This window comes from Chanodichthys erythropterus, chromosome 9 (assembly GCF_024489055.1).
Source record: "Chanodichthys erythropterus isolate Z2021 chromosome 9, ASM2448905v1, whole genome shotgun sequence".
NCBI classification, from domain to species: domain Eukaryota; kingdom Metazoa; phylum Chordata; class Actinopteri; order Cypriniformes; family Xenocyprididae; genus Chanodichthys; species Chanodichthys erythropterus.
This window is the reverse complement of record NC_090229.1, coordinates 37,496,160-37,508,444: the sequence shown is the minus strand read 5'-3', so window position 1 is coordinate 37,508,444 and position 12,285 is coordinate 37,496,160. Positions and strand designations below refer to the sequence as shown.

General features: G+C 36.5%; 1 protein-coding gene across 1 annotated transcript in view; it reads left to right on the top strand.

Moving 5' to 3' along the window:
- The first annotated feature begins 404 nt into the window (after positions 1–404).
- The window catches only part of adgrd2 (adhesion G protein-coupled receptor D2), a 29,475-nt gene continuing 17,594 nt past the window's right edge, over positions 405–12,285 (top strand). The window contains exons 1-12 of the mRNA XM_067393851.1: positions 405–420; positions 837–886; positions 1,003–1,063; positions 2,372–2,611; positions 3,582–4,235; positions 5,516–5,644; positions 5,728–5,813; positions 6,001–6,279; positions 8,507–8,618; positions 8,714–8,839; positions 8,978–9,086; positions 11,564–11,669. Coding sequence (XP_067249952.1) covers positions 405–420; positions 837–886; positions 1,003–1,063; positions 2,372–2,611; positions 3,582–4,235; positions 5,516–5,644; positions 5,728–5,813; positions 6,001–6,279; positions 8,507–8,618; positions 8,714–8,839; positions 8,978–9,086; positions 11,564–11,669 — 1,968 coding nt within the window. The remainder of the gene's footprint in view (positions 421–836; positions 887–1,002; positions 1,064–2,371; positions 2,612–3,581; positions 4,236–5,515; positions 5,645–5,727; positions 5,814–6,000; positions 6,280–8,506; positions 8,619–8,713; positions 8,840–8,977; positions 9,087–11,563; positions 11,670–12,285) is intronic.

Sequence of the window (12,285 nt, the reverse complement as noted above, 5' to 3'; positions counted from 1 at the left end):
TGTGTGTGTGTGTGTGTGTGTGTGTTGGGCATAAATAAGTGGCATTCTGCAGTGGTAAGAGTCCCGCTGTGCTTGATGAACTCTGTGTGCCAACATTCACACTGCTTGCGCAAGAAGTCTGCTTTAATAAATGACATCCATTAGCATTACAAAGCATAGTGCTAAAACGACGGCTGAGTTGGTGGGCTGGACATCTACGAGGGGGTCTGCGGTAAGATCCAGAGACACACACACCGGGATAAAGGAGGAGGACAGTCTGGACTCAGAGTTTGGATATAACACTTGCAAACTGAAGGATGAAGACAGTGTAAATGGATAATAGATAATATGAGACAGATGCAATTACACAGCACACTCCAAACAAATGTATGGATGCTAGGAGTCAAACCACTGAAGATCATCACATGGCAGGCAGTACCTGTAAGTCAAATCTCTTAATATTCAGATCATCAGGGTCAGAAAAGTCTGCTGTTATCTGCAATTTGTGAGGAAAATATACATTTTATTTAAAGGTAACAAATCCAAACTTTGTTTAGATTATTTCCAGTTTTACATTTTAAAAAAATCATGATTTTCATTCTTTTGAACACTACTGAACTTCTTTATTGAACTTATTTATTATTTTGTGACAGGGCTGTTTTTTCATGCTTTAATAATTACAGTACTTTTATTTTTACAAAAGAATAAGTTACATTTGAGGAACACAAGCAACAGTGACTGATCAACAGTCTGCTTTCCTGTAAAAGTAGGAACTGCAATGCGATCACCTGATTGTTCTCCTTCTGTTTGCATTGGTAATGTCATTATTTAAAGCAACTCTTTCCTGCTTTGTCCAGATGTGAAGATGTCTTCATTGCTTTTTGGAGTGATTTTGGCTAATGCAGTGGTAATGTTGGATTCCCATCTTTCTCTATATCTAATTTTTGAAATTCGTCAAGAATGTCCATTTTAAATACCCACATTCTCTGCTTTTTTTTCTTCTTCTAATGTTTTACAATGCAGATTATGGGTATGTGTGAACCAACTCAATCATGGTCAGACAGGGCAGAAAGAGGACCGTTGGGTAAGTAAATGTTGTGTTTTCCCTTCACAGACAATAATTAATCCTATAAAGCCTACCGTATCATATTCAACAGGATCAAAACTTTGCTGGAAAACCTGTTGCACAGAATCTATTACATGTCTTCTGTCGTCTGGTTGATAGTTTAGGGGGTTTTTTTAGCAAGTAAAAGTCCTTTTAGTATAATTGTACAAAATGTCCACCTTCAGTTTGTGGTTCGTGTGTATTTTTTCTGTGAAATCTTTACTAAAATCTTTAGTAATTTCACTTACTGGACTGAAGCAACTTTGGTTTACTTGATTATCCATACATCATTTTTTAGAAAAATCATGAGTCTCAAATATGATCATCGGGCTTTTGCGGAAGGTTTCATCTCTCAATCATCATTGTATTGCATTGCATGGCATTAAAACTACAGAGCTTTGCTCATAAAACTAAGCATTTAAATATCATCTTACTAAGACATTTTATTGGCAGTTATAGTGACGACTAATTTATTTATAGTTTATGCAAGTATCTGCAATACGGTTATAAAGATCTCAGTGATTTACATTAGCATTAGAATTCCATCTCACATCTTTGGATATATAAATATCAGCATCTGCACCAAATTATTTTTGCTCAGTTTGTGTCTCTGAATTAAAGTTTACGGCATTTCACTGTAAATTATAGGATGATTTGTTCTTTTTTACATCCAAAACTTAACACTATTAATTACAAATTTTAACATTATTTTACTGTAAAATTATATGAAAAATAGGTAAGATCTATTACAGTTTTTTTTTCCATTACATAGTACGGAACGTATACTGTTAACCATTTAACAGGTTTGTACTGTAGCAGTTTTTACAGTCTTTTACAGTTAAAATTACAATTTGTATAAATCTACCATGCAATTTTGACATAACCTATCAGGTGCTTGCAAAAGAGCTCCGCGGGGCCTTGGGTCAAATGCCACCAAAATTAATAAAAATGCTTCCAAAAACCAAGAAAAGCAAAAAAAGTTCTTGTTTTTAATATTTATAAGCAAATCACACAAGTGCTGTTTTCCTGAATATCAGCACGTTTGCAAATATGATATAAATTGTATACAAAACACAATAAACAATAAGTTAATAGGCGATTAGGTGACTTACATTTTAGACACAATATTGTCTGTTTTTCCTCTATTTTGCCAGTGAAAATAGCTCCAATCAGTAGAGCCATTCTGCGTCTTCTTTAAAACACACTTTCGAATTGCAAAGGGCGCCTCTTGTTATCAATAAGAATTAAACAGCTGACTATCCTTCACACCATCTCAACCTGTTGCAGATGTGCCGGACTCTAACAGTCTGCTCCAGAACGATGCCGTGTACCAGCTAGTGAACACATCGTTCAGTTTCGAACAAGCTATGCACTACTGCCGTGGTCAGTCGAGTGGCCTCACAACTTCAGGGGTCAAAGAGGACGAGGAGGGAGCACAGAAGTTACTCTTGAAATCCAACCTCAAGAGCCCCATTTGGTTTAGAACCAACAAAAGTCCGAACCCGACAACCCATCTTCCTGAACAAAGTAAGTTTGGTTTTCTAAGACCAGCTTTCCAGCTAAAAGGGAATGTTGTCAGAACAGGTTCTCTCAAAGTTTTGAGCAAACGCTCTACCAAGAACGAGAACTTTAAAGAAATAATGGTTCAAAATATAAATATAAAAGAATAGCACTGTCCACACCTCAGCTATAATGATAACGATATAGAGAAATGATATTGGGATTGCTTTCAGAACAATTTTTTTCCAGCCTTTGAACGATAAAACACTGACAGCCAATCAGAATCCATTCTAATTTAAAGGCTCACGCATTTAAAATGGCAGACGACACTGTGGAGAAGTTAATCACCAAGGTCCAGAAAAAGCCATCACTTTCTGACAAGTCAAACCCCCTTTTCAAGGATACTTTAAAGAAAATGGATATATGGAAAACAATCGGTCATACCCTCAGAATAAATTGTGAGCAGTATTAACGATGAGATCATTATGACAGGCTAGCAAACTGTGTAGCATAAAATTAGCCTACCTCAGGTATCCAGCGGTAGTTTCGACAAAATTGTCTTGATTCCTTTGAAGTTGCAGTGAAAAGACTAGGCGTTGTTTTTATTCCACTTTGTTAGTTAAATTCACTTTTAGATTAGATCGATTACACTAGCTAATCACTCGAAACATAGCATGCTGAGGACATGTTGTACACACTTTGAAACCGCAGAATAAACAGAGCGTTATCGTTCGTCGATTTGGACGCAAATATAGCCTACTTATCGTTATAGTTATCTTTATAGTTATCCACCCCAAAAAACTTTTTTACATTAGCAGACTGTTCTTAGAATATTGATGATACAGTACTTTTTAGCTGGGTTATATGCTTCTTTGTGGTGTGTTTGTCCTTCAGCAGGGAAAGAAAGGACAGATCAGCCATTTTTTCTAGGCCTTTTACCATTGAAAAAAAAAAAAAGTCTTAACCAGTGTCTGATGAAATCAATGAATCTTCACAGAAACGGAATTCCCAGGTTTATCTTTCAAGTCTAAGGACGGCTATGCCCGTGTGAACGCGACTTTCCCGTCACTGTCTGCTGTGAGCGTTTGCGTGCGCGTGCAGTGGGACCCGCGGCACGAGAACGTGTCCACGGTGTTCTCGTACGCAGCGACCGTTTTCATCAACGAGTTCCAGCTGCGCGGAAAGATAGAGGAGTCCAAGCAAAATCAGACCGACAGGAAAGTCCGTCTAGCGCTTCTCATTCAAGGACAACATCATGCTTACAAAGCCGAGCTACCCATTGATAAAGACTGGCACCATGTTTGTGTCACGTGGCACTCAAGGAATAGATTTTGGGCAATTTATGTGGACGGAAATGAGGGAGATTCTGGGCATGGGCAAGCTCGGGAAAAGGCAAATGATTTATACGGAGGCGGGATATTTATATTGGGGCAAGACCAGGATACCTTTGGTGGGACTTTCACCGAGCCGTTTGTTGGAAACTTGACCGACCTGAACATTTGGGATGGAGCTCTGGGGTTGAAACAGGTGCAGGCACTGAACACGTGCTCCCAGCTAGTCACCAATCACAAAGTCATATTCAGATGGCAGGCCCGGAGCCTCACTGTCCATCACTCTGTCCAGAATGTGTCTGCAACTATCAACTGTCCAGGTCAGCTACATACTTTAACATAACACTATTATTATATTTAAAAATAAATATATTGTTTTCAATAGATTAATATTAAAAACATCTATTTTTGTTAAATATTTTGCATATTTTTTTTTTGTAACTATCATATTTTGTTAATAAGTGTCTATTGGAGCATTGTCTAGTTTGAATTGTAGCCTATTGTGTATTTTGAATTATTATAATTTTTTGTTAAATATTAGAAGATCCATCTGTAAACAAATAGGCCTATTATTATTAACACTTATCATCATTATTATTAGTAGTAGTTTTAATGAAACATATACTTTGATTATTTAAATATTCAACAAAATAGAAGAATATTATGTTGTAAATATCAAAGTTTCTGTATATATATATATTATATATATATATATATATATATATATATATATATATATATATATATATATTATTTACAACATAATATTCTTATTTTTTGCTAAATATTTTGCCTACAAATGAATGTTACCCTATGCATTTAAATACATTTCTAAGTGTTCTTAAATGTCATCGTAGCTTTAAATGTCTACTTTGTATTATATTTATCAGTATTATTACAGTTTTTTGTTAAATATGTTTGGTTTAAAATAAAGACCACGATTCTGAATAGACAATTGACATGTAAGTTAATATTTAAAAAAATACTTTTGTAAAAAAAAGAATGTAATTACTATCATATTTGCTATGTAATACATTTCTAAGCGTTAGTTGATAGCCGATTATTCAGAGTGATATCTGCCGATAGCATAGTTTGGGGGTTCTGCTTTTTATACCTTTTTTAAAATTAATGATCATTTCATTATAATTGAATAATTATTCATTATATTTTTAAATGATTATATTTTGAAAGAAATGCAAAAAAACTTAATTCTCTTTATTACATCAACTTGTTTCAGAGTAACTAACTGGTATCAGTTATAAACAAACACATTACTCAAATGAATATTAACACACATTAACTAAATTCTGAAGATGAAATTAATAATTTATTTAGCCTACTTTCTGTTATTAATTCATATAATTACTATTAATATTGAACATCAAACTGGTTTCTTAGCATTTTCTTTAAACAAAGCCCAAATTCAGTGCATTTTTAAACTGTTGTCCAATAGTGTGTCTGGTAAATCGGTTATCGTGATTTATGTTTGTTATATATTTAGAATTATTATACTTTTTTTGTTATTGTTTCAGCTAATGAGTTCATTGAAATGTGTAAGTTTTGTGTTTATTTGTGGTGAACGTATTGCTTATTTTCACAGGGTCCCTGAAGACGGCGCAGAGACAGGAGGAGGAATGTGAGGTTTTCGATGGCTGGTCTGCCGGTCAGCCTCAGTACAGCACCTCTGACTGCACACACACTTTCCCTTTCATCTGCAGAAGCAGCAAAGGTGTGTGTGAGAGTTACTGTAGCTGATTGAAGTTTGAATGAAGTGTTGTGCACGGCCTGACAGTGCAGCTCTCTGGTCCACAGAACACTATCTGAAGATGAAGGAGCTGAGAGAATCTCTAAGGTCCAGCCCAAGCCCCTTCATGCAGCGTCTCATGCAGTACGGCATGGTACAGAGTCGATTTTTAAATAAAACGAATATTTTACATGCAGTGACTGTCATTACAAATAACCAAAAAACAGTTACAGCAACGAGTTTCAGTAATAAAAGTAAAATAAGTAATAGTAATGAAAAAAAAAATGGATAAAAGGAAATATAAAGCCCCTCTAACTTGTGTTTTGTCCCGGTTTTCTCAGACTGCAGATGAAGTGTTCTCTGATACTGTAGATGGGCAGAGCTGGACCTCGCTGTCCCATCTGTTGAACGTGTCTGAGCAGGTTGTTCTGAAGGAGCAGAAGCAGCTGGAGGACAGAGACATGGCCTCTCTGATGCATGTTCTCTCTCGGGCCGCTGACCTGCCCAGCACGGCCAATCAGAGCCAGCGTGATGCGGAGAGGCTCGGCCAGAGCTTCGTCACCATTGCAGATTCACTCATCAGCCAAGATGACAGCAGTAAATGGCACAGCATCAAAGAGGTGACCTGTTTACTAACTGCTTTGTGTTGGTTGATTAATTAATGATTGTTAGGAGGGATTTTGATGAGATCTTCTTTAAGCAAGTGACAAAATTCTTGCTAATGTCTTGTGTGAATTATTATTAATTTTTATTTATGTTGCACATCTTGCACGTCATGTTATCAGGATTTCTAAACATTAACTTGGAATTGCTTGTTAGTTTTTGCCAAATTCCACTGATTTTTGTTTCTTATAATTCAGTAATGTCTTTTATAAACTGAAAATTTGAGGTCAGTATTTTTTGAAAGAAATTATAGCAAGAATATATTAAATTGATAAAAAGTGACAGTAAATACATTTATCATGTTTACAAAGGTTTCTACAAAAATATGAAGCAGCACAACTGTTTTCAACATTGATAATAATCATAAATGTTTCTTGAGCAGCAGATCAGCATATTAGAATGATTTCTGAAGGATCATGAGACACTGAAGACTGGAGAAATGATGCTGAAAATACAGCTTTGATCACAGAAATAAATTACATTTTACTATATATTCACATAGAAAATAGCTATTTTAAATGGTAAAAATATTTCACAATATTATTAAAAAATGTTACTGACCCCAAACGTTTGAACAGTAGTCTGAGTCATTTTATGATACTTAATGATTCAGTAATTAATGAACATTAAAATATAAAACATTAAAAAAAATTGATTAACCCCTTAAAGGTGCAATATGTAAGAATTTTGCAGTAAAATAGCCAAAATCCACTAGGCCAGTGTTATATATTTTGCTCACTTGAGTACTTACAATATCCCAAATGTTTGCAACTATTTGTAAATCATGAGAAAATTGCAATTTTAACCAAGGCTCCGGGACGTCGCCTGTCCATTGCGTCATACCCGCGTTACCCTCGGTTTCCGGTTTATTTTGTAGAAACCATGGAAACACCAAAGACGCTTTAATATTTACATGTTTTAATAGACAAGAGAACAACTGTTTTCATATATTTATAGACAGAAAACTAATTATTGTTATATAGCTCAACACATTTAGTCTTATTGTTTAAATCTAATTTTCTTTGTTTTTTTTGCGAGTATCATGCTTTACCATGCCTCAGAAAAACACTATTGTGTGAAGTAGCTAACATAGCATAATCAGATGCAGCTTTATTTTTAGTAACAGTAATACAGCATTTTCTCCATCATACAATACGTTTTAAAATTAATTGCATGCTTTAGTATTGCTTGAATACTTCTAATACAGACAGTCTTTTTTTAAAGGAGACACTTGGCAGATTATTGTAGAAGTGAAAAAAAATGTATGAAACTGAAATTAAAAGAAAGTTATAGAAGATTAAGTATGAAAATGTAAAAATACAATTCTTTTTATTTTATATAAAAATGTGTTTTACTCAAAGCCATAAATCTGAAAAAGTGGTTTTCCAAATTTGAGGTTGATATCTCAAAAAATGAGCTTTCAGTGAAGTTTTTGTTTGGGCGCAGTACCAAATGCTTCCACTAGATGAGAACCAGGCTCCACTGGTGACCATATAAGGACTCTTCCATTTCCATGTATGGTTTGAGTGATCTGAACCATATATATCCATAATTTTCATACTTATGAAGTAGACATCCTATTCAGAAGTAATATAGGTGGTTTGACAGTATTTGATTTGAATTCAGCCTCTAACAAACACATAAAAGACATGCGGAAAGAACACAGATATGTTGCCATAGCTCACCGCCACATCACACATGGAGAATCTATCATTTTTTCTTTTTTATTTACATTTTCAGACCTTTTTTTTCTGAAAAAAGTAGAATGAATGTAATCTTTTGAACTAAGTGAGGTTTTTACCAATATTTCATGATCATTGCTATTTCAAAATAAAGGTCTAAACATGCCTTATGAGTCTGAAAAATATACTTGTTGCAAATTAGTAAATGACTGTTCCTGTGTCATTTGTATTGAATTCAGAGATTGTAAGCTTTCAAGTGATATAGTTTGTCAATATTATTATAGTTTTAGACTAAGATATTATTGTTTTAAATGGTGGGACGGTGACTGCTAAGGGGTTAAGCAATATCACAAGAGGCCCTTCCACTGATATCATCACTACAGTGCAATCGCACATATGATATTGTGTTTAATAAGTTCAGTCAAAAAGTTAACTCTGGTTGGTTATTTCAAATCAAAAAGAGTTTTAAAGGAAACCTTGAGAAACCTGTGCTTTGATGCAGGTAGTGAAGGGGCCGATGGCTGTCATACAGGCTGTTGACCGAATGCTGATCAACCTGAACCCTCTACTGACGGACGACACAGACAGTGTGCAGATACACAGCCACAATATCAGTGAGTTACACAGACACACAGGGGAAACGAGAGCGATTGACACACAGAGAAATTTCAACCAAAGTTAAGCCAGAAACTGTGCTCCTGTGTTCCAGAGCTGCAGGTCCAACAGAAGCTTCTGTCTGAAAGATCTCACATTTCTGCGTTTTGTGGGTTGGATGTGGGAAATCGTGACTGCATCTCTGTCCAAGCTGAAAACATGAAGGAACTACATAACAATGGTGGGAATTATTAAAACCATGTTTACGTAGAAGGGTCCTGTATAATATTTCATTTGGCACTGCGAAACAAGGATGTTCATTTACAAAAAACCTTTCACAATGTTCTTCCCTTGATTTATGTTTGTTGTGATTGTTTAGACTTCAGAAAGGTGACTGTACTGAACACATGGTACAGCTCTGTGAACTGTCTCTCAGAGAGAGAGGAAAACATTACTCTTTCTCCCATAGTCAGTGATGGATCGCAGAGGTAAGCCATGCTCAATGTAATCTGTAATTAGGGCTGTCAAACTACTAAATATTTTATATTTTTTACAAATTAATTATACAGCATGCTCTGCATGATTGTAACGGTTCCGTTTCCCAGATTGTGGTGATGCATTTCACAGTTATTAACATTGCAAATCGTAGATGATAGTTTACTATATATATATATATATATACACTGATCAGGCTTAACATTATGATCACCTTCCTTATATTGTGTTGGTCCCCCTTTTACTGCCAAAACCGCCCTGACCCGTCAAGGCATGGACTCCTCTAGACCCCTGAAGGATGTTAGATATTAGCAGCAGATCCTTTTAAGTCCTGTAAGTTGTGAGGTGGAGCCTCCATGGATCGGACATGTTCAGCACATCCCACAGATGCTCGATTGGATTGAAATCTGGGGAATTTGGAGGCCAAGTCAACACCTCAAACTCATCGTTGTGCTCCTCAAACCATTCCTGAACCATGTTAGCTTTGTGGCAGGAGCATTATCCTGCTGAAAGAGCCACAGCCACCAGGGTCTGCAGTGCTTAGGTAGGTGGTACGTGTCAAAGTAACATCCACATGGATGGCAGGACCCAAGGTTTCCCAGCAGAACATTGCCCAAAGCATCACACTGCCTCCGCCGGCTTGCCTTCTTCCCATAGTGCAGGGATGGACAACTTCGGTCCTGGAGGGCCAGTATCCAGCAGAGTTTAGCTCCAACCCTAATCAAACACACCTGAACCAGCTAATCAAGGTCTTTAGGATTAGTAGAAAGTTATAGGCAAGTGAGTTTTTATCAGGGATGGAGATAAACTTTGCAGGACACTGGCCCTCCAGGACCGGAGTTGTCCATCCCTGCCATAGTGCATCCTGGTGCCATGCGTTCCCCAGGTAAGAGACGCACACGCACCCGGCCATCCATGTGATGTAAAAGAAAACGTGATTCATCAGATCAGAACACCTTCTTCCATTGCTCCGTGGTCCAGTTCTGATGCTCACGTGTCACTGTTGGCTCTTTCGGCGGTGGACAGGGGTCAGCATGGGCACCCTGACTGGTCTGCAGCTATGCAGCTCCATACACAACAAACTGATGCATTCTGTATTCTGACACCTTTCTATCAGAACCAGCACTAACTTCTTGAGCAATTTGAGCTACAGTAGCTCGTCTGTTGGATCGGACCACACGGGCCAGCCTTCGCTCCCCAAATGCATCAGTGTGCCTTGGCCGTCCATGACCCTGTCTCCAGTTCACCACTGTTCCTTCCTTGGAGCACTTTTGATAGATACTGACCACTGCAGACCGGGAACACCCCACAAGAGCTGCAGAGCTGGAGATGATCTGACCCAGTCGTCTAGCCATCACAATTTGGTCCTTGTCAAACTCGCTCAAATCCTTACGCTTGCCCATTTTTCCTGCTTCTAACACATCAACTTTGAGGACAAAATGTTCATTGTTGTCTAATATATCCACCCACTAACATGAAGAGATAATCAGTATTATTCACTTCACCTGCCAGTGGTCATAATGTTATCTGTGTTCAGTGTATATATTCATATTGATAGCAATATTTGTCTCCCAACCTTGGAGGACCTACACAGTTCTCACTGTCTCAAGAGAGCTTACAGCATCATAAAGGACACATCTCATCCAGGTCACTCTCTTTTCAATCTGCTTCCATCAGGCAGACGGTACAGATCCATTAGAACAAGGATGAACCGACTCAAAAACAGTTTCTATCCAATAGCTGTACAAGCTCTAAATGCCACCTAACATAATGTTACATTACATATGCAAGAAAGCTTATTGCAAACAAATGTTCTAGTTTTTCATGGTGCCATAAGGTTCTCTTCCACCTTGCAATAAGGGCTTTGTGCAATTTCTGATGTGCAATATACTCTTTATTCAATATAAAGAATACATATTATTTTCATTATTTACTATATATTTCTTTCTTGCGTGTATTATTTGTATGATACTTGAATGAGACTAAATTTCATTGTACAGCTGTACAGTGACAATAAAAGTTTTCTATTCTATTGTAATATACTTAGTGTTTTATTACCTTGCCATTAAATTACAGAAAAGTTAATGCTGCTGCACTCTTTAATGCAGCGGCTGAGGGAGTGATGGCCAATTCTCACTGACATCTTTCTCTCTTCTGACCAACGTAATCAATCTCTCAGTATTTTTATTTATTTATTTATTTATTTTTGGTTACACTTTTTTTCGATGGTCCACTTTACATATTATCCTAACTGTAAGTATTATTAGACTGTATTAGTAGACTGTCTGCTTAATATCTGCTAACACTTTATTTTGATGCTCCCAACAGACATTGCTTCAATTGTAGAAAAAAAAATAGCTTATTACAAGAATTACATATGGGTCAGGCAATTGCTCGTTATTTTCTCTTTCAGTGTAATTACATTAATTTTGTCATATGGCTGATGTTGGTGTGTGATTATATATCTCAGGTATTTGGGAACCGTCTTGGGCTCATCTGTCATTTCCAGTACAGTGCTGGCAGATGGACGGCCGATCAGCATGGCCATACACTTCACACTCCAGCACAGGATTCAGGTATAGGAAATAACATCTGTCCCTTTTAGTTTGTTAGCATATTTTCAGAAACTAAAGACTTATTTCTGAGACTGTTATAATGGGTCCTAAATGTTTGGAACTGCATTAAAAATTGTTATCATAGACCCTTCAGGATTATATGAATTTAATGCTTTTGGAACAGGAGATTTTGCTGAATGCTAAAGCAGCTCTTTTGCATACAATATAATCACTATGGCTTTAAAGCAAAAGTACCTTAATAGCACTTAATATCACTTGATAGCTGAGATAGTCTTGTGTGACTGAAATGTACACTACTGTTCAAAACTTTGGCTTTGGTAAGATTTTTAGCTTGCACTTTATTTTTAGGTGTCCTTGTTACAGTCTAATTATGGATTTAAGTACTGAGTAATATTCATTAAGTACAAGTACTTACTATAGTGTTAGATTTAGTTTAGGTTTAGTTGCATGTAATTATGCACAATTTATAGTTATTACCTTAGTAAGTACATGTGACGTGTAACAGGGACACTGAAAGAATAAAGTGTTACCGATTTTAAAATGTTTTTGAACAGTCTGTATGATTGTGTCTGAAGCACGTGTGTCAAATGGTCCAATGGCGAGAGTGAACGTTACG